This window comes from Zonotrichia leucophrys, chromosome 3, assembly GCF_028769735.1.
Source record: "Zonotrichia leucophrys gambelii isolate GWCS_2022_RI chromosome 3, RI_Zleu_2.0, whole genome shotgun sequence".
Classification (NCBI taxonomy): domain Eukaryota; kingdom Metazoa; phylum Chordata; class Aves; order Passeriformes; family Passerellidae; genus Zonotrichia; species Zonotrichia leucophrys.
The window spans coordinates 43,389,725-43,415,418 of record NC_088172.1 but is presented as its reverse complement, the minus strand read 5'-3'; the positions used below and the strand labels follow the sequence as shown (position 1 = coordinate 43,415,418).

Below are 25,694 nucleotides of genomic sequence, written 5' to 3'. Positions count from 1 at the left end.
GGTGGAGAAAAGGCTTGTTTTTCCAGTTGTTGTGAGGGTGTCTGAACATGGTCCTGTGGAATTTCAGTTCAAAGCAAACCCAGATGGATTAAATAAAGGAAGCTTCTGAAACGCAGAGTGACTGGGGAAAAACGAACACAGGAGGAATGAATTTGGATTATCAGACTGAAACTAAAGATATCTATGGACATATGAAACAGTAAAAGACAATTAGAAAATGTATTTATACTAAATTAAAACTTTATTGACTAATGTTCTCCAGACAACATGATCTGACAAACTATGGTTGCATACATGCAATGAAGTTGAAGACAACAGTAGTTTAACATGGAATGTCAAACAAATTAATATAATGTATTAAATGAAACAATTTATCTGTGTTGCTGCAAAATGAAACCAAGTTATGTATTTCCTTGGTCAATCTGTGTTCAGCTAAGAGGCTATGCATTTGAAGAAACTGGTAGATTTCTTTAGCATATATTTCAAATAAATTAGCTAGAATTGTACTCTTTAAAAATCCTTTCAACTTCACTTGCATTTCAAACATAATCTAACTGTAAACACTAAAGTTGCTAGAGCCATCTAGAAAGACCTAACTGTCAAACTCAGTGGACATTGCAGTTCAGTAAATGTGAATATTTAGAACAAGAAAAATACCAGTTACTGCAAAAGCCATTTAGGCATATTTTATTATTAATCCAGCACAAAGCACTTCTTCTAAGTTTCTCACATAAAAGACTAAAGCTTGCTTACAGTACTACATTTTCTATCATTCAAGCATCATTATTACCTATCAGGGAGATTGGCTAGATGACCTAATGGGTCTTTTCCACCCCTAACTTCTACAATAGAAAATCATTCATGCCAGCAAGAACATGGTTCGCTACATCTTGGGCTTGATCCTGCAGATTTGTTGAGGCAAAACTCCCAACAACTTGAAAGAGAGATTTTCCAGAGCAAGACATCCAGGATTAGGCCCTTTAGATTTATTTATTTTTATTTTTAAAAGAGCATCCATTTAGGATACATGGAAAATATTTTATAGAATTAAAAAAATATAACAACATGTGCTTCACTTACATTGAAGGAACCAGAGAATGTAAACACCATAGTGGCCCAGATCTTCACAACATCCAAGAGAAAGTGTCAACTGCAAGTAACCTGTGTGCGTTTATTTCTCAGCCTATGCTTCTGAGGGTGTTTTGTGTATACCTTTACCTCCACATCCACACACATACCTACACCCTTAGTACACAGAAAGGTGTGATAAAATTCACTAAAGGCAGCTGCTTGCTTGTCTTGATGCTTAAATCTGCAAGTGGCAGCAAACTATGTTTCATATAATACTAAAGAGACTCTACATAAGTAGCAGGACACAAGTATTGCTGTGGGCAAGACTGTGTCGTTGCTGGTTCCACGTGTGTGGAACCATCCCATTTACGCACATCACAAAATACACCTGCATGAAGGGCTGGAAGAGCAGGTGACCAAAGTATTTCTTGGTGGGCCATGCCTGAAATTTGAATTGAACGACTCAAAGACTGTAAATTGTCCTCACAGGAGCCTTCCAACAACCCGGGGGACCATGTAGGAAAGTTTACCTTCAAAGTGCACTTTCTAAGAATGGAATGTTCTTGACAGGGAAATGATCAGAGGCAATCCTGGACTTTTTTGCATGTTGAATAGGAAAAAAGTTTTCATCTTCAGGTAGCACTTCACCCTGACAAATGTGAGTTCAGTTATTATTGGGTTTTAGTATTATGGAAGAATCTTTAGAAACAAACATGATAGTACACACATACACATACACTCAGATATTTACAGCCTTTCTAGAAAAACAGCCCTTTACCTTAGTACTACCTATCTTTTTTCCATTTTTTTTTTTTTTTAGTATTTAAATTCTTTAAACCAGCTACATTAAATATCATTGTGTACTGTACCACCCCACACCAACCCCACACCCCCCAAAGAACCAGCAAGTATTTTAAAAGTTTGTTTGCTTGTTTGTTTTGCTTTTTTTCTTCTTTTATGATTGTTAAAATCTCCTGCTTGAGACTGTTAAGTACCACCTCCACTGGAACAAGATCAGCACTGACGGCATCTTCCAATGCACGTCGTTTCGTAGTTGAGCAAGTACTGCATCCAGAAGCTTAGATCTCCAGGTCGTCAGGTCGAGGCCTGCTGCTGGCTCGGCTGCTGGCTCTGCTGGGAGGCCTCTGGTCCACAATGGTGAGGGGCTGCAGCTCATGTCCTGACGCCAGTTTTTTCGTGTTCTGGTGCTCATCGGAGAAGTCGAAGGGCTGGGCGTGCGAGTTGGAGATGGTGCTGCCAGCCTGCCCCATTCTGTTCTGCTCCGCGCTGTAGTTGGCCCAGTTTTGCTCGCTGGCTTGCTTATTGTAGTTACGACAGGAGGAGTTGTTCCTGTCTCCAGTAACAAGCTTGTACCCTGGGGGAGACATGGGAGACAAGGGGGCGGTCGGTGACGAGCAGCCATTGTAATAAGCATATTTGGGGGAGCCACAGTCCTTGGAAGGGCTCATGGCACCGCTGTGGGAGTAGGGGTCGGTTTTCCCTTTCACACGATCCTTGACACCCTTGAAGAACACGTAAAAAAGCTCAATGATGTTCAAGGCAAGAGACACCAAGGACACCACCAGCATGAAGAGGATGAAGATGGTTTTCTCAGTTGGACGGGAGAGGAAACAGTCCACTCTGTGTGGGCATGGGTCTCGCTCACAGGTGTAAATGGCATTCAGGCTAAACCCGTAAATGTACCACTGTATCAGCAAGAAAGCCACCTCGAAGACAGATTTAAACAGGATGCTGATGATATAAGTACGGAGCAGTCCCCCACGCATCTTCACTTTGCCATGCTCTTCGATCCCATACTTGAATTTCTTAATTTCTATTTGCTTGAGATGCATATCCACATTCACACCATCATTTGCCACTACTTTTAGCTCTTCTTCTCTTTTGTTCAGCTTCTCTTCTTTCCTCATTACGTAGAACACATGTGCCAGGTACAAAAGGGTAGGTACAGACACAAATATGATCTGCAGAACCCAAAAGCGTACATGGGAGATGGGAAAGGACTTGTCATAGCAGACGTTCTCGCAACCAGGCTGCTGAGTGTTACACCGGAATGCAGACTGTTCATCTCCCCAAGCAGATTCAACCGCTGTTCCCAATAGCAAGATTCGGAAAATGAAGAGGACAGACAGCCACACTTTCCCTCCTGCAGTAGAATAGGCTTGAACTTTGTCAAGAAGTTTTCCCAAGGCACTCCAATCACCCATCTTCACAGGATGCTAGCTAAACAAGGACACAAAGGAAAAAAAAATAGCAAAGGTTAAGTCAGAGCTTTAATACCTTTGACATACTAAATCACTGATCAATGCTAATAGAGCAGTGGGGTCAGCTTTGTTGTAATTAATGTATTTTACACAATTTGAAGAGAAACTGGAGTTTAGTAAGTCTGCAGGTGAAGTGGGAAGTCAGGGAAACTGAAAAGAAAAAGTAACATATAATGTCTCAGAGCACAATCGAAAAAGTTCCTAATTCTAATTTCACTCCAGTTTTCAGGAAGGCCCATGATAAGCCTCAGTGACCACTGTGGTTGGCTCAGCTTCCTTGATGGCAGCCTCAGTTCCATCACCTACACCTGCCTCAGGTGAAAAACAGATGTGACAGCTGAAGCAGGGTGTGGAATAAGTAGTAGCACTGCCTAAATATCCTGGGAATGTATGAAAGATTTATCAGTTTCGGTAAGGATTGATCATTCAATGTAATTTTTATGTTCACTCTTTCAGATACTAAAAAGGCAAACCAAAATACAACCTAAATACAATAGGTTATCTTAGGTTAATATTAGGGTCACATACCTAAAATTTTACCTTTGTAAAATACATGCCATTTTTCCTACACAGCAATATTAAACTGATCTTCTGCCTGCAACTTCATAGCATGTAGTAGGTTTAAGGATATAGTTCCTAATGATGTCAAGTTTATACTCTACTAAACTTCAGAAAAAGCATTTGCTCTCTAAATTAAGCTTATACATTAGTATTTGCATCACGAAGATCAAAGAAAGCATTATTTACCTACAGTTTTATTAAGGAATAAAAAATTGTAAATACATGAAATACAGCTAAGATCATGTTACTATATCAGAGGAACTGGTTTCCTGTTTATCTGTGATTTGTTTAACTCATTGGAGTTTCAGGTTTGTATTTGCATCTTTTTGTATTTAAATTCCTTCTTTGTCTTGAAAGGAAAAGATTTAGCAGGAAAAAAAAAGATAAATATGCTCTGTTTGTAAGGCAACTCCTGGCTTGTAATTTACATTCCAAGTGTTGAACGCTGCAAGTTTTAAGTGTCCTTCCTGACTTGAGTTTTAAAGTACTCATTTCTGGGACACAGGCAGCTTCTCAGGATATCTGGAAACACACAGGATGACATATAAGAAATGAAATAGTTTGTTTGATGTTTTGGATTCCTAAGAAAAACAAATTTCACTATTGATTTTTACCAACTGGACATGGCAATCTTATTAAAACTTATATTTTTACTTGCCCAACATGAAAAAGCATGAAATCATATGAAATCTGAAACTTAAAAGGAAAAATAATCATGAAGTTTCCCTTTTAATGCAAATGCTGCTGGGCACAGATATTTGTTCCATGGATGCTGAGTAATCCCTTCCTGGTATTAACAGTTTTGATAATGTCCAAATGATTTCCTCCCCACTGCATCATGGCTATATTCCCTAGTGGAGGTCATTTATAGAATACGCACTTTTTGGATAATTCATAAAATGGGAAATTTTAGCACCAAGAAGACTTGCTTTCAAGAAGCAGTGACTCACTGGGAACACAAGAGTATAAATCTGGCAAACTCAAACATAACAATAGATGCCAAATAAAAACACACCGTTCCTGCCACCGACTCTGAGAGAGTAATGGGAGACAGTGTTTAAAGTACTCGCTCTGATAGCTCTGAGATGCCAATTATCTTTGAACCCCTGAAAAATACCCCAGGGCCATTTCCTCTGTCTGCCTTAACAGCTGGCTCAGAAGTTCAGCCACTGCAGCCTGTTGACCCTTCCTCATGTAATTAGCTCTTCTCATGAATGAAGCCCCATCAAAGGATCAGGCCTGCTTCAAACTTTTAAAACTGGGAGCCTCTGCCAGGAGGAGCAAACACAGCATGTTTGTCTCTGACACATCCCCTCAGCCATCCTCAGCTTTCATCCTTCCCAGAAAAAGTGAGTTTGTCTTTTTGGGCTGGAGCGGCAGAGAAGGAGTCAGGCAGCGATGTGTGGAGGTCCCTGGGAAGTCTGGAATGAAATGTGACCACGTTCCTCCTCAGGCAGGGATTGTTAAAACAGAGAACAGCCTGTAACTATACAACACGTGAAGTTTGTTTTAAAGGCAAGCTATTTGCTCCATGTCCTAGTGCAAGGGGACAGAAGGAGCCTTTTTCAAGTAACAGCTTCTTGATTTAATTAGTCAGCTTTCCAGTGACTAGTAACTATTGGGTTAACAGACTTTCCTCAGACTCCATGTACTTTTTTTACTGTCTAAATGTTATTTCAGATTGAAAGCCTGATTAAGAAAACAGAGGATATGTTATTTCTAGGCAGTTATGTGTTGTTTGTTTTCTAATTACACTCCTCTCTGGTTCATTAGTGCAATATGATTTACTTCAGTTTTGACCTACTTAATCCCACACCTGCAGTATTTGGAGAATTTACTCCCTATTTTTTAATTTGCTTCAGCATGCAAAATTGCTAAGTTTCATTTGTGTCCGCTGGCAATATAAACTCCAGGAGGAAACATTCCATGCTTGAATTACTCATACATAGTTCTGAAAAGCAACTTTTTAAAAAAGAGATCAGTTACATGCTAGCCTTTGCCAGTGATAAAAAAACCCACATCAATTCAAAACATTGTACTGTTAATCAGATAACCTTGTGGTGGCACAAATATATTATTCCTTTTCTTAAGTGGATTCCATTGCTTTATGAAACACAGTACTTTGCTTTGTTGTAGAGAAAATTCATTCATCGGATCTAACTTGTTTACTTTCAGGGCACTGAAAGACCAGTTTTATTAACTGATTACAAATCTGTTTACCAGGTATAAGAAGAGGTTTTGTATCAAACAGGTACTTAAGTATTCTAGCTTTGTAATTAGCTTGAAATGGTTGGCAGACAACTTTTAAAAACAGCTCTCTAGCTTTCTGGACTTTAGTTTGTTTTAACACTTCCAAATAACTTGAAGGAGTCCACTGAATGACACTGATTGAATAGGCTGGCCTATTCAATTCATACAAACTCATTACTTCAGGAGTTTAAGGATATGGCTGATGATGAGTACGTGCATTTCAAGAGTTCCTACTGATTAATACTTTACAGGATCATAACCTTCTCTGAGGCAGACTAATGCTGGCCTAGTATTAAAATCCAGCAGTCTTTAAAAGATGGATTTCTTCCAGGTCCTACTGTGTGTGGGTAAAGGCAGGGAAAAAAATCCATAGAGCAGCAGGAGATCTGACAGCATTCATCTGCACGGGTTTAGGATGACCACATATATAAGACATTTGATTTGTAAGCCACAATTAAGAAATTCTAGAACTGTTTTTTATGGGCGGCATTCATCATGTCATCTGGTTCATATTTTCCAAGGAGAATAATGCAAACCCAGTGCTGTGGTAATGTCCTAGGCCTGGCTACAGTGTTAGAAGGTCACATGCCAGTGGATGGAAGAGCAGCAAGGGTTAGAGTGGGTTCTAAAGTGGGATTGTGCAGCTGAAGTAATTGGGAAACAGGCCAAAGCTTCATATTTCCAACTTTTTCTGTCTTTGTATTTGCGCTCACACACACCTAGACAACAAAAGAGAAGGCTCTGGACCCCAAACATAAATCAGCTTGAGCATTTCCCTAAAGACAAACAGAGAAAGACTATACAACTCATTGGGTTTGGACCTGCTGGAAAAGGGAAGGCTACTTTTCCAAAATCTTATAAAAATAAGCAAATGCCTTGCAGACATTCCCTTGGGAAAGTATAGTTCATATACAGGTCTGCAGATGAGCTTCAGTTCATTTCATCCACAGGACAAAGGTTACACACAAAATGGTTGCAGTAACTAGAATTTAAAGTGTCACAACTGTGGTTTTCCCTTTGTCTGCCAGTACTGCTGGTGGTCAGTCACTACCAGATCTACCTCACGGCCTCTGCCTTTCCCATCTTGTACCCTCCACAGCTAATTTAATTTTAAAGCATATTTGCAAAGGCAACTGTAAGCACTTTCTTAGACGTTCTTTAGTTGTAGCAGTCAGGTCTATCCTCTGTGTTAATGCTCAGATTCATCCCTCTCCTGACTCACTTTGTAATTAAGGTAAGGAATGCTGAATTCCCTGAGGGTGCCTTAGGCCCTCTGATGCTCCTGCTTGAGAATCTAGAAATCTGGATGTCCAAGTACATAAATGGCACAAACAACAGTCGAGGTGCCTCTACAGGAGACAAATTCAGTGAGCAACCTGGGAAAGAGATACCAAAGACTGGGGGGAAAGAGAGCAATGTATCTAATGAAACAGATGCATTGCTCAATGTCCTCTAACCTTCCCCATACCCACAGGAATCCTTGGCCCTGGTTCATTGCAGAGGCAGATAAAATTAGTCTCTTGGGCTTGCATAATATGAGACCTGAGATAACTTCAGAGTGTCGAATCTGTCTGGGCTCCTGTGTGTATAAGCATTCAGCTTTATGGTGCAAATCAAATCCCTTGTGTCCATCCCTGTCTTCCCTCTCTTGATCCCAGCCTGCCCCTTGCCTTTCTGCCATTCGAGCGCTTGCTAGGTATCGTAGGTCAGTGCCAGTGTTTGGCTTTGAAGTTTCTGAAGGAAACACTTCAGTAAACATCCCAAAGACTAGAGGCTTAAATTCTGCCGCGTAGTGTGCTGTCCAGATGTTAAAAATGGCAGGATGAAAGCTTCACGCAAGTCCTCTAACTCGCTCCCTATGCGCACACACACACGCGCGCACACACACTGGGACAGACGTCAGGCAAAAGGTGTCCATATCCCATTGTTGTGCTCATTACCAGGGCTTTTGTCATAAGAATCACGTAAAAAAATGAAATCCTCAGAGGAAATATGCTGCTCCATGAGGCTTGCTGGTTATCTCAAGGCAAAATATGAGGACACATATAAGCACACAATATCCTTGTTCGTGCGTTACTCGATAAGATAGACTCTCTGCTTTGTCTGTCTTTCAGCTGAAGGCTCTTTTTTCTCCTTCCTCGTGCTGCTTTTTAACTACTGGCGAGCAGCAGGCAACAACTGCTACGAGTCTCGCAACATGAAAAGGTTTTGAGTTCTCCAAGAGATGCTGCTCAAGTATTTTTTCATCTGCATTTTGACAATTAAGTCTTTGAGGTATTACACAGGGAATGTGTCATATATGGATTATGTACAGTCCTTCCTAGACAACTTTCATTTATATCTACCCAAGACTTTCACAGACATTGCCAACGTGGTAAGGCATATCATGATATCCCACATTCCTCCTCTAAAATCCCTCACTGAGGTTGCTAAAACAGAGTAACTATATACAAACCAGGTTAAAAATCCATAACCCGTGTCTGGATTTTATCACATCTATTTTAAAAGAAAAGGGGGAAAAAAACTTATCAGGAAGACCACGTGAAAGTCACCACTTCAGTAGCTGCAGAATTTAACAAGGCATCTAATTAAGGAGCTTGCTCTGCTCAAACTATCAGGCATCAATCAGGATTTCCATATGAAAGCAAAACGAGTGGGGAAGGAATGGGACGCATCCAAGGCAAGGTCTCCCCGTTGCTAACTTCTGATGCAATTTCGGTACAGCAGAGGAGAGTGAAGCACACCTCGGCTTTTTCTTTAAGAGCTGAGATAGCCAGAGAGGCAGTGGAGGGGAGAGATCGCCTGTGGCAGAAACAAATCTGCTCAGTCCGGCGCTCACAACTTCGCCGCAGTTCCTCCTTCGGCCGGACAAGGTTTCAAGTTGTAAAAGTGTAGCATTTCTAGAAATGTATAGAAATGTGACAAAAGAAAGCAAAGCATTCCTCCAAGCTGGAACTGAGCGCTTAAAGAGAATCTACGCTGTTTAGAGATGTGTGTTTTTAAACAAGTTCAACCCTCAACGCAATAACACAGAGTTCTTAGGGTGCAGGGGAAAAAAAAAAGAAATGTTTTCAGAAAAACAAAAAAGGATAGACAAAATGATGAAAAAGTGAAAGAGGAAAACTTTCAACTTACCCTTGCTGATCAGCAGTGAAAATGGATCAGAGCACTTCTTTGGAGGGTTAAACTAAAATGGAAGAGCACGTTCAGGCACTGAGACCTGTCTATTTAAACTTTAAAAGTCTACTGCTGTTTTGTATTTTTCATCCTTCCTTCCCCACTAATGAAAGAAAAGTGCTGATACCTCGTAAAAGTTTTTTCTAACTTGGAACACTGGGAGAGCTTTTAACAAGTTTTCAAGCCTCTGACTGTGCGAGAGGAGGGGAGAGGGAGGGGAGAGCCCAGGAGGAGGGGCGCTCTGCGGGCGGAGAGCTCCGAGCTGGGGGAGGAGGAGGAGGGACAGGATTGAAGGCACAGCAAAAAACAAGCCCGCGGAGAGCCTGAGAGCATGGCAGCCCACTCTTGCTGATGCAACAAAACAAATGCACGGGCAGTCAGCAGCCGCCCCACAGCCCCCGGTCACTGGGGCACCTGGGGGCGCGGCGACCGCATCTGGGCACGCCGGACACAGATGCCACAAGTTGGCTCTCTGGTGTGCGCCAGGGCTTTCACTGCAGGGAAAGGCAGAAATGCAGGGAAAGGCAGAAATGCAGGGAAAGGCGTTCATGAGTAATCAGCGTGGACATTCTGGAAGCGGGAATTGCATCTCCTAGCCACCACTCAGGAGAGGAAGCCCTCCCAAGCCCTCTCGACTTTTTTGTTGCTAACACAGCCTTGTTTACCGAGGTCAATTTCCTTTACGTGCACACATGAAAGCACACACCAAGAGCAGCGTGTTTGTTTCCACGGAAGATACACATCACATATTTTTTTACGATTATTTGTATGTGCATGTGTGTGTGTGTCTGTCCTACGGGAGAAATGAAGAAATGATCTCACATTCCAGGATACTCTTTCCAGGAAACTTCAGAATCAGGCTTCAATAGTGAGAAATGTGCTTGATAATTTTTGAACATATTTTATAGAATAAAAACATCCTTCAAAACTTATCCATGCAATTGGAACAAAACTAATTTGGCTTTGCTCCTGGCTAGACCCTGGTTAAATGCTCCTTAAAAAATGCCTTGTCTGTAGAACAGAGATTAATTTATTTCTTTATTTTAAGCTCCTCACACATGGAGTTCAAAAGGCATTAGGTCTTGTACTTGTTCATGTCCTGGAGCGGCTCCATGGGATTGAAGAGCTTCTCTAGAAGTGTCCTGGTCAGATAGTTCTCTGTGAAGTTTCACACTTTGGATTGTACCAGGATCACTTGGGTTTCAACTCATGTTATTCTCAAGAGTTATTTCTGGGCTTAGTAGCATGGATAAGCATTTTTTGCTCTTTGAAGGGGAGAAGTTCAGTAATGGGTATGGAGTTATTCCTAGATAAATGTCCTCTTTACAGTTTATTTTTTAAATAATGAGTTACATTCTGCGATACAACTTGCTTATTTTTCACAGCTCTTCCCTATTGTTTTTCACCCAGATCTCTCCAGAGAAGAGAAGTAAGACAAGATCTTTGTAGAAATAGACTCAGCAGGGAGCTTCGAAGCGGGGAGCTGAACACACCCATCCTGGTTCTTGCTCTGGAGCAGTTAATAGCAGCCCACAGTGCCTCCTGTTTGACAAAAAGAGATAGTACACTACAGTCCACACCTTCCTTTCCCCTTCTTCCAGCTGCAGACAAAGACAACAAGTTTGCTCAGTTTCCTCTCTTTCCTTTCATAGTGGCTGCTAGTTTGTTAGTTTTGACTTTTTTTTTTTTCCTCCTCTTGTTTTTTCAGTTGTCCAAGCCATAAGGCAGAAAGAAACGTCATGTTTTCTGAAGGTAGTTTTCAGGATGTCTTTTCTCATCACATTAAGGGAGAATTGGAGCTTTGTGCCTCACAGACTGTGGGCCCTTCTTCTTGAGAACAGATAAATTGAAATATACAAACCATAGCGTTTCACTGTCTTCATGACTGTGGTATAGGCAGTGAGCAGAGTACACGTAGGGCTCCTGTCTGTAAAACACTGGTTATTCTGGAGCGAATTAAAAAACTCTGTCAATGTGACTATGTGTGTCAATGTTGAGACATTGAGGACATTTTGGATGTTGTGTATGTTGGTCCTGAAAAAAATTGCCCCTTAGGAAAGCAGAATTATGCCAGGAATAAACCCTTGAATTATAACATGCAAGAATACAAAGCTATCATTCCCTGTTGAAGCTGGCAAGATCACAAGATCATAGGGTCCGGCTTGTCTGATCTTGCATTTTCCCATTATCTTCCAGTACAGGCTTTGCAATTTTTCAAACATTGTGGTTTTGAAGGAAGGAAGAAGAAGTATTCCTCCACTTAAATTAAAACTCTCAGCATTTGTGAGAAGCGCAGCAATCTTAAAACCCAGTTTGGAAAGCTAAAATGTGTACATTAGTAACAAGGGAAGAATGGTTTTGTGGCCATATTAAGCATAGGACTTGATTTTGCTATGGTATTATCTACATGCAAAAGGGAAAGTTTTACAAGTCTCCACTGTGATACTGTTTAGAATTTATCTGCCCCAGTAAGAATTACTTGGAAATGTCTCTTAGAGTTTGGAAATATGTCTTCACGATCACATTTTAAAGCCTATTACTAGAACATATCCAGCTTCATGTGATGGAATGATCTACCATTTCATGAGGTTACAAGAAATTCTCACATTCATTTGCTTGAAAGGGAACAATTGTTTCAGATGGAACAAATGTCCTCACACACAACCCTTCTTCAGCTGAAACTGTGCTCAACAGAAAAGCAGAGGGGTGTCAGATCTGAGATATTTTCAAATCTGTCCATAATTATGGACTAACAGAGGGGTAAGATGATCACAGTTAGGTTTGAAGCCTTGCATTGTAGAAGACAGATTCTTTTCACATTAAAAAAAGCAACATTTAGGGGCATTGAACTGTCTGGGAACTCTCTTGTCATCCATTGATGTTTTGCCTTTTGGAGCAAAGAGCACTGTCTCGGCAGTGCAAGGACCCCAGAACCTGCTTGCCTTTGTTTTGGCAGGCTGCAGCACAATCTGTGAGGGCACAGTTGCACCTCAACCCAGGTGCAGGGCTGGAGCACAGGCTCTGCCAAGCGCACCTCTGAGGCTGAACCTCAGGATGACTTCCACAGTGCTTCTATCCTCTCTCTGCTGAATCCTCAGCTAAATCAGTGAAATAGTTCAGAGCTCACACTGCCCACTGCTGCTGCTTTTCTATGCAGACTTATGAAAGGGAACTAAAATTTGGATTATTTAGTATTTCCAGCTTTTGGCACATATTCATGCTTAATACAGAACTCACTCCACTGTTTTCTTTGTAATTATTACCTTAACACAAGTGAAACATTTCATTAAAAAACCCTTTTTCCCCCTCATATTTCTTCTAAATAATCCCTCAATAATTTTTGAGAATGTGATTCACTAGAAAATCCCGAGTGAATGTTTCATTTGGAAGGCTCTATCCAGTCCTCTGACCATCACCAAACCCCCCAGGGATACCAGTGGGGTTCATGGTCTACTTCCAATTAAGCATATCTGTAGTTTGTGGAGCTCTTAAAATGAATCACATGGCTTCACTTGTTTTCAATTTGCTTGCAAAATTCACTTCCCAGTACTTCCATGCATGGCACTGTCCTCGTCCTGTGCATTTTGGGAGAGGAATCCACAGACCAAGTAACATGAGCTGAATATACAGTAAATTAAGAGATTAATTTACACAGACAGTTCAGATTTTTGCTTTCAAAGTAGCTGTGTGGTCCCCCACATCCCTGGATGGCGCAAAAGCTTTGGAAGGTTTTCACTGATATCCCTTCGGACACATTTGGCTCTGAAGACATACTTGTGAATAATGCGGCCCTGTTTCACAGCCTATGGAGGTAAAGCTTTTCAGAACATCCAAGGAACAATAATGTGGTATTTCATGATTACCTAAGCACATAAATGTGCAGACTAATGCTTTTTTTTTTTTTTTTTTTTTTTTTGCACCCAGTGGGTTTTTTTTGCTTGTTTAAGGAATTTACGTCACGTAGAAATACAACTCAGCTTTGAAGTAGCTGGCCACAGTGCTTGCACGTTCTTTCAGCTGGGGTGACTGGGTTGGAACCCACAGATGTACTCAGCATGTCCTTGAGTCTGCAAAGCACAGCCATATCCACCCCCTGCCCCACGTTTCAAAGGGTCATTGCTTGGTCAAAACAGAGAGTTAAAGGCAATTGTCATCCTTCAGGGTGGTATCTGGTCCCACTTGGGTGGCACAGCACACAGCACATAGCCTATATTTTCTTAGAATAATTTTAAGGATAGTAATAGTAAAAGCGGGATAATCACAAGACTGCCTGCTAGTGAATTCACCTTCCATTGCTTGTTGAAACTGGTCTCTCAGATTAATTTAATTCAAAGCTAGATATTCCCCAAGGGAAAAGGAGTCTTAGTCAGCATAAGAGAGATTCTGCTCTTACTGCCTGCAAAAGAAAATAATTGCTATTGGAAAAGAGACCCTTCTGGAAATAACAGCAGACTGAAGCAAGTAAAATGAAAGTGAGAAGTTCTCTATGACAGATGCCATTGCATCAGAGCCCACCCTAGAGAACCATCACCATTCTCTGGAAATACATTGCACTGTTGTACCGTCATCTGTCTACAATCTCTGAGTGTTTTATAAATATTATCATAGAATAAGTTATAGTAGCTTCTTTGGAAAGTTTGTCATGGAGAATATCAGCAACTCTTCTGAGTCACAGACAGCTCATGGGTCAACCAGAATGAGAAGCGAAATTTCTTAAGAACAGGGTCCATCCTTTAAGACCCAAATTATTCTGATTTGTTCTCTAGTTGTATTTTGGAACGTCAGCTAGCAGGACAAACAACTAAGTGTGAGTTTCTTTTTAAAATTTATGAGGACCACAGAGAAGGAAAAGAAAGTGCTCAAAACTTGATGTGATTGTTTCCTTTCTGTTCTTTGTGCTTGCCACTTCATACCACTAAGGTCTAACCACAGCTTCATGGAGATACCCGGCTTGCTCACTTTCACTTGTTACATTTAGAAATATGAATTCACTTCTGTGTCACTGACAAAGAAAGGGAGAAGGACAATACACAAAGGTTCAGATGCTCTTCAGCTGTGCCAAGAAACTTCTAAACCTTATTAAAGACAGCTTAAACACCAGAAAAGTGGGTCTGAAAAGGATTTATCCCAAGATCATTACTGATTCCAATCAATACATTCTCTGAACTAGTTGCCCCTCCACAAAGACATTAGAAAAGTTTTGAAACAAAGATTGAAGTATGAGTTCACAGATCCTTATGAATTTGGCTCCACCTTCTGTACACAGTGAAAATAAACATGAATTATATTGGATCTTGAATGCCAGGTAATATCTTTCTGTTCATTTTATTTTTAATTTCACATTAAAAATCCAGCAGTGAGATGGTTTTTCAGTATTTTGTGAGCTTTTGTTTCTCTCTGTTGATGATGGTGAGGATTCCAATGCCTTTGGTCCCAAAGGATGGGAGATTTTAAAAACAAATATGGCCATTTCATGTTTTCAAACCATAGAGTAGCAGTGTGAAAGTAACATTGTCTTTCACAAAACTGTCTTTAAATTCTTCAGGAGGTCTGGAAATGATGGAATTTATTAACAATGAAATAAAAGAAAATTTCAGGATATGTATTGACACTGTCTGCTACTTAGTATAATGGGTAATCTCACATAAGACAATAAATTTGCACACATAAAGTAATATCCAACAATATAAAAAAAGGTTGTACAACCAAATTACAAAAAAACAATCTTCACAAATGAAAGAAAACCAGAGTAGAAAAGTTCCCAAAATTACTACCCAGCTGAAAATATTTCTGTAACTTTATTGACAAAAAAATTCGTTATTATTAAAAAAAAATAAATTGATGTGAAAAAATCATTGGGCTTTGGATGTTTAGAATAAGTGAGCTTATTAAGTTATTGGATGTTTAGAATAAGTGAGCTTATGAGCTTGTTAAGCTTATAAATTTTGGCATAATTTTAATACTTTTTATCCAGGATTTACAAACATCAACTGCTTTCCTATGGAAGTCTTAGAACTCTTGGAGAGATTGATGAGTTTTCCACATGTGGCTGAACTGAGGGACAGAAAGGTTGGCTACTTTCAGAGGAGCAAAGATGAAATGGGTGAGCTCCCTTCTCCTCAAGAAACCATGCCTTTTAAATCCTGTTCTTAGAATACCCTTGAGTTTTATTTAATTTTGATTTTTGGTCCTATTTAAATAATTCCAGATTCACTCACCATTTGAGTGAATTTATTAGTGTGAGGCACTGTGTTTTACTAAGAGAACAATATTGTTACATTTATCTAGGCAATATCATCAGTTACAGAGAATTAAACTGAGCAGCTTCAATATTTAAATGAGCATTGAAATCTAACTAAATGGACTTTTTATCTAGAATATCAAAATAAACATTTTTTATTGCTAGTCTACACATTGATATTTAGAAAAAAAAAGTCCCCTTTTAATCAATTCCTACATAGAAAGAAACTAGAATCAAAATATTATAGGCTCTCCTATTATGTCATGCATTACAATAAAGTGTGTTAATTATAATTGTAATGTACATTATCATTTTAAATGTTTGGCATTTTTTTAATTCTTCACAAGATTCAAGAATGCTTTTGGGAAGCCTTTTCCTGTAGATACAATTATGTTTAGATTGACATGTGGCTTCATTCACATTTCACTGAGTGACTCTGCCCACTCACCTGCAGACTGACCATGCTGGTCATTTATTTTAAAGTCTTCTTCCCACATGATTGCCAAGGAAACAAAGAGGTTTATATTTCCTCTCATTTTAAGAGGGTTTTAGCTTCCAGAAAAGAGAAATTTAATGTCATCTAGGAGAATGGGCCTGAAGCACACTATTTCAAAAAAATTCTGAAAATCAGAGGCAGAGGGAGTGAGATGTTCCTGGCTGAAAGGGAAAGGTGCACTCACTGGGCTTCTTGATAGCACCACAGGGGTGCTTGAGGACATGAACATTTCAAGGTTTCCCACTCATTTCCCCTACACCACTCTGTTGCCATTTGCTGTACAGCTGCTTATATGTTGGACAGAATCACTTGAGAGCATAATTGCCTCTTTCTTTTGGCAGCCTGCAGGATTAATGGTGTTGAGGACATGAAAGGATCTGCAAAGAACTAAATGTCAAGAAATTCTACATAAAAGCAAAGTAAAAATTATTAATAGGGTTTACGGCTGGTAAAAACACAAATTGATTTAAAATATACTACTAATTAAGAGGTTCCCATAGGAACAGCTTTGGGAAAACAACTGGAAAATTAATCTACTGGAATTAGCAGTTTCTGTTATAGATTTTCCCAGAAGGAGATCTTCCAGTATAATCCATGAGTCATTTTTTTAGGCAGTAAAGGACATCAGGCCCAGAAATCTGCTTTGAATTTAAATGTGTGTTCATTCATTAATTTAATTTCTCAGAGATTTTAAGATTTACTGAACTGAAAAAGAAATGTAGTCAAGTTACACAGTATATCAGTAATTTAATGACATACACAAATGATGCGTAAAGAACATAAAAAATCCTGACTTCACAGTTTAGGCTGGGAATTGCTCATTAGTTATTGCCAGCACTGTTCAGCAGACATGAACATAGGTGCAAAAGGGAAAACATCACATAAAAGATAACAATAGCTTTCAACTGTTAAATTTTAAGAAAGTACATTGCATCAAAAGAATGCTAAAAGCATGTTCAATAATGGGAGAAAAATTAGTTGTAATGTACTGAGCATTAAACTAAGGTTTTCCTTTTATGTGTCAAATTTGAATAGTAAAATCCAGCAGCTTTACAACTTTCTGGGGCTGTATTCGAAATAAACATCTGCCTTAAAAGCTGACACTGATGTATTATCCAAAAATATAGTTCTTGCACACTTGATCACAGTAAAATTCTAAATGGGTACTAATAATCTCAGACTTTTCCATATGTGCAGAATATTTTCAGAAGATGGAAGGTATGAATTAAATCTGTATTCTTACAACCAAGGTTATATCTGGCAAATTCTGTCTAAAATATAAGTAAAAAATGGTAGACAATAGTTGTAAGATGTTATCTTGTATGGAAAAAAAAAAGTCTTTATAAAATAGGCATTAATGGCCACCTATTGCTGTCAGCAGTGGATGAGAATGAATACAGAATTTAGGTCCTAGTATAGATGCGGAGAGCTGAGGCACACAAGTCCTAATTTCTGGTTCTGCTGCCTCTCTGCAGTAATTACAAAGCTCTGGAAAAGCACAGATACCTGCAAAGCTCGCGAAGCATGCGTGGTGCTCAACAGGCCCAGAACCACCCCACATTGTGCTGCTCAGAGCCCCTTCCCATCCTTGCTCTGACCAGAAACCCCAAAACACCAGAGGTGTTCCCTGCCCAGAAAGGCCCTGTTTTACCCCATTTTATCTGAAACAGCCCAGGACGAGCTGCCTCGTGGGGCTCCTCACGCCATCCTGTTCTTCCTGGATGAGGCTGCTCGGGATTCTGCTTCTGCTGCAGCTGAGATTTTTGCCAATCATTGAGTGATCAGAACACTTGCTCCCAAAGTGGTAAACCTGCTTGCAAGTCCTGCTGAGACTGTAAAGTTCAAAAGAGTGTCCTTAGCTTTCAAAGCCACTGCTCTAATTATAAAAACCGAGGACACCTGAAGGAAAACCAATGCATCCTTTATTGCTGTTGAGAAAGCTGCACTATTTTGCAAAAATATGGCACTAGGGCTGGGGTTTAGCTTGCTTGTGCTGGATTTATGGCTGAACTCCAAAAAGGTGTCTTCCAATCTTAATAATTCTATGAAGTTGGTGCTAGACGATTTTTATGGTCCCTTCCAACCCAAATCATTCTATGACTATATGAAAAATAATTGAAAAGTGTAATAAGATGAGAAATAATTGAGAAAAAAATATGTCTTTTTTCTTAGTGTCTTTTTAAAAAATAGTCCCAAAAATGGGATAATATCTCATAACACACTGTTAAAGAAAGTAAATTTATTTCTGTCCATTTCAGATGATTACAGCACAAGTGGATACAATCTACATGAGTTTGAGAGCCCCTTGGGCCACCCACTGCACACTATTCTGTGGAAATTGTGAGTGACTACTGCATTTTGGATGAACTTCTTTATTTGGAAAGAAACTTCTTTACATTTTGGATGAACTTCTTTACTCACTGTTTATACTCCTCAGAGTAAATTCTTTCTCTTAAACCTGGAAAGCAGTCATGGGTATGAAGCCAGTTAAGCTGATATCTGTAGAAGATACTGCTGAAAATGTTTACTAATACAGGAAGATCTTGCTGATTATCCAAGTTAACCAGAAAATAAAGGCTAATCTTGGGTACAGGACAGGGAAACACAATATAAACTGCAAGTTAAATGCTAAACCAGAAGTAAAATGTCTTTGGATTACTTCATGAATGACTATATAAACCACATATCCTTTTATGAATTCTTGCAGAGTCAAGTGATACTGATGCACTTGCACAAATTTTTTGCTTTTCCATGGCACATAAATAGCTCTTTGTTACTTATTCAGCCTTTGTTCACTGCTCTCAATACCATTTGATTTCAAGAAGGAATTTTACTTCAAGAACAAACAGGGTCTCTACAAGCCTTTGAAATGGAAATGTAGAAGTCTCAGTGTGAAATTGTAAAAGTCCTTGATATGCAATCTGCTTGACCCACACACTGCATCTGAGAAGTGCCTGTGTTGGGAACCCTGGTGCCATATATAGCGCCATAAAACAGCTCACTTCTACCACTGGTCTCTGCTGTAACAACTCACCATGAGTTTTATAAAGAGTATTTTGCTCTGATGGTATAGATATGTGTAGAGTTATTGTAAGACAGTCATCCGGGAATTAAGTATTTATTGCATGTAATTATTCTGAATATTCATGAAATCTAGGTAAACATACTAAGGCAATAATATGCACCTAAAATGTGTGAAACATCTTTTGGGTCCTCTATGAACTCCTGAGACCAGGACTGATAGGGAAAAGCATATTATTTCTTTTGTTCTATAAATTGTCCTAAAGAAGGTTTATTCCCATGAAACTATGGGTGCTTCCCAATGTTTTCAGCTTAAGGATGAAAAAAAAGCAACAACAGTAAGAACAAAAAATTATAACATCATTCCTTTTTTTTTTTCCTTGAAGATACTAAGGATATTCAGGAAGGAAGCACAGCGAGGATCTTTGCAGATCAAATCCATAAAAGCAATCCTTACAGCACAGAACTGGTCAGTATGGCCACATTGGTGATTGGTGACCAGCACAAACACAACTTATTCAGAGTCCTGGTTTAGCTTAGAAGGGTGCTTTCCTTACACAGACTGAGCACCCAGCAGCTTCATGCTGCTCTCCAGACCAGCATGCCCCTCAGCAGTCACTGCAGGAAGCAATTAATGACTTCTCAGAAAATGAGGTGCCTCCAGAGACGGCAGTTGCTGCCTTCCAGGCTATTACAGCTGGAGAGAAAGGCCTAAAACACAATTCAGCTCTAGAAACAGTGTGTGTCTTTAAACCAAAAATCTTTTGACTTAATTCCAAATGTTACACTGAGACGTAATCTTTCTTTCTGTCCCTGTTAATTACCAGTTCTACGATAAGCTCACATTTCTAAGCAGCTCTGCAGATCAAGGTTGCAGAGACACAGTTAGACACATTAGACACAATTTTCACATTGTGCCAAGAAGAATAACTGCTGCTGGGCAAAAAGCCCGAAGGACTCTTGACATCCCAATTCTAACCAGGGTTTGAAGTTTCGGTGGCTAGAAAGAAGCATAATCTGCCAATATAGCAAATTAGCTTCAAGACATTGGAAGACATAACATGAATTTTTACATAGCCCTTATTCATATATGCCCTACATCTAAATATAAAAGAAGGGAAAAAATACATATACTTAGGAAAAAATACGCATAAAACCACAATGAAACGATCAAATAAAGATTTTTTTCCGTAATTTTTTTAATTTCTATATTATGATACGAAATAGTTTAAAGATGGAAATTTTGATTTATGCAAGACTAAGGTTTTGAACGAGAAGGAGGCAGGAGTTTGGCCGGGGGGACCCGGGACAGGCAGGACGTCCGCGATTCCAGCAGGTGCCGCCAGGGGGCGGTGCGAGACGGGAGAGCGCGGCGCGGCGGGAATGGGGCTGGCAGAGGGATGGCTGGGAACGGGGCGGGTTAGGGGGAACGGGGCAGGTTACGGGTCAAAGGAAGGCTGCACACCAATGGGTTGTGGTGTTTTTCGGTGTTTTTTTTTTTTGGGGGGGGGGGTTTGTTTGGTTGGTTTTTGTTTGTTTTTGTTTTTGTTTTTGATTTTTTTTTGGTTCAGTTCAGGACTGCCAGAATTGACTTAATTTTTTAAAAAATCCTCACTCAGACATGAAGAGCCTCGGTTCATTGTAACCATTCTCTTCTTCACTCAGGGGTCAATGTCTGAGAATGAGAAACTAGTGAGGGGCTTGGAACACAAGTCATATGAAGAATGACTGAGGGAGCTGGGGTTGTTCAGCCTGGAGAAAAGGAAACTCAGGGGTGACCTTATCACTCCCTTCAGCTTCCTGAAGGGTGGCTGTGGTGAGCTGGGGGTCGATCTCTTTCTCTGGGCAACAACACACAGAACAAGAGGACACAGTCTCAAGTTGGACCAAGGGAGATACAGGCTAGAATTAAGGAGGAAGTTTTACACAGAAAGAGTGGTCAAATACTGGAACCATCTACCCAGGGAGGTGGTGGAGTCACCATCCCTCGATGTGTTTAAAAAAAGACTGGATGTGGCACTTGGTGCCATGATCTAGTTGAGGTATTAGAACACAGGTTGGACTCGATGATCTTAAAGGTCTCTTCCAACCTAGAAATTCTGTGATTCTGTGATTCTGAGTTCTGAAGGGTTCCCACCTGAAAGTAATGATTGAAATACATTTTAAAGTCTTTTATATCATGGTCTATACTATAAACTTGTCGTGACATTTTCAGACTTTGACAAACTGATCAACAATATTTTGTTTGGTTTTGTTTTTCCTGTAAAAGCCGAGATAAGTTGACAGAATGCTTGATTGGCCATCTATTAGCTTGGATTATCTGCAAAATCAATCCTCTTTCCACACAGAGAGTACATCTCAGAAAGGTAGTCCTTTTTTTTAACTCCTGCATCAGGATAAATGCATGTCACAGAACCACAGAATTATTCAGCTGAGTTGGAAGGGACCCTCAAGGATCATCAAGTCCAGCTCCCGGCCCTGCACAGGACACCCCAACAGTCACACCGTGTGCCCAAGAGCATTGCTCAAACACTTGTTGAGCCCTGTCAGGCTTGGTGCTGTGACCACTTCCCTGAGGAGCCTGTTCCAGTGCCCAACCATCTTCTACGTAAAGAACCATTTTCTAATACTCAACCTATACCTTCCCTGACACAACTTGAATCCATTCTCTTTGGTCCTGTCACCACAGACAAGAGATCAGTGCCTGCCCTTCCTCTTTCCTTCATGAGGAAGTTGTAACTGCAGTGAGGTCTCCCTTCAGTCTCCTCCAGGCTGATCAGACCAAATGACCTCAGCTGCTCCTCATACAGCTTCCCCCCAAGGATGCTGTCTAATGGTTTCATCTATTTTTTATATTGTGGCACCCAAAACTGCCCCCAGCACTCGAGGTGAGGCTGCCCCAGTGCAGAGCAGAGTGTGATAATCTCTTGCCTTGCCTGGCTGGTGATGCTGTGCCTGATGCCCCCCGGGACAAATTTACCATTTACATGGTGTACTGATTTTGCTAGTACCCCAGGGTTTTTAAGGTCTATTAGTACAACTAATTAATTGTCATTAATTGTTTTCTTGGTTCTTTCCTGTCATTCATATTACCCTATTTAAATTTTCTGGTTCTTCTGGGAACAGCACGTTGCATACTTTTGTCAATAAACATACAACACAGACATTTTTCATTAAAAGCGTCAGTCAGTTGCACAGAAAGTGAGTGATTACTTGTAATTGATTTGGTCAATTCCTTCTGGGAAATATGACAGAGCAATGGCTTCAACAACAATTTCAATTTTAGAGACTGCGTGTCAAGCCAGTGTTTTCCTCTGGAGATTACATTTACCTGCAGAAAAAAAGAGTGCTTAGATCACTTGAGATCTAATTATCTCTAGAAGCATTGAAATTCCTTTACAGTAAGTTAATAGAGAAAAAAGTCAACTGGTAATGGTACTTGAGGATATGTTCCCATCTGATGTCACTTCTAGAAAGGGCACTGAATGCATTTGGGAGAAAAAAACCCCAAACAAGTTACTCATAGGTAATACGTGGAGTCACTGGTGATGCAAGCAGCAGGAGTTTAAATGTCCCCTTATTGCTCTTTAAAGGATAATCAAAGCACAGGAGGTCCTCTACTTGTACTGTAGATACAAGTTAATGTTGCAGTAAATAAATTAACAAAAAGTCAAGAATTGCATAAAAAAGTTAAGACATCCATTAGTCTTAAGTTGTAGCAATAGTAAGTTATAATGGTAGTAAACAGAATGTCTAATTAATTTAGAAAATTCATTTAGAAAATTCATTTAGATATTTACATGATATTTCCAGGCATAGTTTGATAATTACAAAAGTATCCAGTGCTCAACACTATCCATTTAAATATTTACATTCATGTATTTTAGGAATGTCTTGGGAATGCTCCTGTAACACATAATTCCAACTCTTTATTTCCATCATGGCTTATCTGTAAACTGCAATTTGTGGATGCTGTATCAATTGACTCCTTAAACCTATAAAAGACATTCCAGTACATGTAACCCTCTTGTTCACCCCTACAAAAAAGACATGTACACACCCAAAATAATTTGTTTCTAATACGTGATTTTCAGAAAATAATCACTGATAATAAGACTTATCCTGAATGATTGTCCTGAAGGAAATGTAGAATACAGCATAAGATAGTAGACAAAGCAGCGCAATCTGAGCTCCAAGCTAGTCATACAAACAGAAATGAAGGATAGTGGTAAAGTTTGGGTTTTTCTTGTTTGCCTGATTACTTCGTTTTGTGCAGGAAAGGTGAGAAAATACAGTAATTGAAACTAAAAGGTAGAAATATGCTCTTCAATGAAGGAAAATATTTTCCAGCTGCCAGGGAATGGAAACTTCCTTTTGTTCTCAGTCCTTGTATGGCCTGAGTTGTTTATAACTCACTTGGATACGAACACTCAAAAGACAGCAATTTTGAAACAGCGAAATCATACGTGAGAGGACATAATGAAAGCTATTTCTAGCTCTAAATCTTCTGATTTTGCATTTCAAAAATTGGGGTCTTCTCCTTCTTTGTGCTGGGGAAACCTGACATATAGTCATAGGAAAATAAATTATGTCCTCTTCTTGTGTCCTCCTTGAAGGCTTTGAAGATCAGTGTCAATGAAGTGAACAGCATAAAGAGATATCACCAAAGGCATGGGTGATTTTAAACATCAAATCACAGAAGACGAAACTATCTGAAAAAGAAACATAGCACATAGAGATGAAAACTCCTTATTGAAAGCCATGCACCGCATGATGGACATGCACAAACTTATCCAATATTGCTACAGACATTTCTAGCAAACTGCTATCTCTTTAGAAAATACATCTTAGAATTTCCAGGAGCTGGAAGGAACCCTTAGCATGGAGTTGCTCTTAACAGTAGTGCATCCTTCAGAAGTGTGAGGGTTTTTTATGCAAGAAAAATGCACATAGGTCTGTACAAATTATTAGAGTACAAAAAGAGATAGTGATGTGATTAATGCTTTAATATGGACTATCCTTCTGTAAATGTAATCTGATTTGTTCTTGAAACAACCATATTGAGGCATGTGTTTTAATGTGATCATTACACTGACATAGATTTTCAGTTCATCTTTTCAGTTTGGGTTTTTGTTTGTCTTTTTACCTTGTTTTCTATTTGCTCTCATATTAAGGAGTGTGTTCTGCTCAGTATTAAAAAATTTTCTGGATCAACAGAGTTAATTAAGTCTAAAGCAGATTTAGTACTGAAATAACTGTGACTAAATCATGGCTCAAGGTGGAGCAAGTAATGGATAAATGTAGGAAATGGGAATTATCTCAGTTGTAAGGGCTTCATTTGGAGGATAATCTCCAGAAGTATCTCATTTATACGAGATTTAATGTTTGGATAGACTCAATAAGAAGTGTACCTCCATTATGAATTTTGTGCAAAGTTAAGGAGTGTACAAATGCCATGCTGCATCATTAGTGGTTTTGCCAGATCATTTGTTTGCCTTTTTCAACAGTTTTTCAAAACTATTCTCTTTTTATCAAGCAATGTTACATTTGACACATACCACGACTGGCAATCTATTGAAGGAAGACATGGCTATGAAAGAGGCTGTATTAAAAGACAGATTCAACTTTTCTCAATGTAGAACTTCGGTGGTACCCATTGAATTTACTGTGTCTGGGATGGATAGTCAGACTTAAAACTCACAATTAGAAAAATTAAAATAATTGATATCTTGTAAACAGGTGTAAACTTTTATTTGGAGGTGAAAGGCGAATAAGATGACCATTTGGGGACTGTGAATACTAAATAGGGAATGATATTCCAGTCTGTAAGTCTCAGTTCCTCCTCCCAAAGCTGAAGGTCCACAAGTCCTCCAGTTACCCCTGATCCAATTTCTTCTTTACATGAGCCCTTCCTGTGTGCTCCAGATTGTTAACCAGCAATTGCTTCCAAGGCTGAGCTTTTGCACAGGTGAGTGCACTAGTGTGATCTACTGAACGATCAACAGGTTCATATCTTATTCCCTTATCTTAGTATCAACAGTTCAAAAATTATTTTTTCCACTTTCTGAGATCAAAACTCCCAGTTTTGTGGAGACAGGTTTTTTCCTAGCAGTGATTCTCTATGTGATTCTAGGATCTGGTTTCCTTACCCTCAACTTTTCCTCCAGGCATATGAATTCCTGTCACATGATTTTCAAAGTTTCTTGGCTATTAAAGGATTAGCATTCAATATCTGTTACAGAGTGTTGTTCCATCCAAAGCATAATTTGCCAAAATACTTAAAATTTCTTTCTGTCTTGGATTGGCTAGTTTATGTATGTTTTTAATTTTGGAGTTTAATTACTAAAATTCCAAGATGTGAATTTGCTGAATTATTAAATAATACTGCAGGGCAAGCTAGTTTTTTCATAGTCTGTCCATTTACAAACATGATGGCAATTTAATCAATGTTTTACATAATTATTCATACTGAGACCCAAATAGCTAGCTATTAATGTGAACAATTCTGTCATACAGAAGCAAGGATATTGATGGCTGTGTCTTTGTTGGCACCGCAGAACAAAATTTTATGGAACCATTTTTATACAAGGCATTT

At 39.4% G+C, this 25,694-nt stretch overlaps 1 protein-coding gene across 2 annotated transcripts; it reads right to left on the bottom strand.

Moving 5' to 3' along the window:
• Positions 1–218: 218 nt before the first annotated feature.
• GJA1 (gap junction protein alpha 1) lies at positions 219–9,554 on the bottom strand. 2 transcript variants are annotated; one of them, XM_064707970.1, is made up of 2 exons: positions 9,300–9,554; positions 219–3,312 (listed from the first exon to the last, which is right to left on the bottom strand). In XM_064707970.1, the coding sequence occupies exon 2, from the start codon at positions 3,294–3,296 to the stop codon at positions 2,151–2,153; it is 1,146 nt and encodes a 381-aa protein (XP_064564040.1). In that variant the 5' UTR covers positions 3,297–3,312; positions 9,300–9,554; the 3' UTR covers positions 219–2,150. The 2 variants fall into 2 exon arrangements, with proteins under 2 accessions (XP_064564040.1, XP_064564041.1); XM_064707971.1 differs by having other exon boundaries at positions 219–3,308; positions 9,300–9,436.
• Between the last annotated feature and the right edge of the window lie 16,140 nt (positions 9,555–25,694).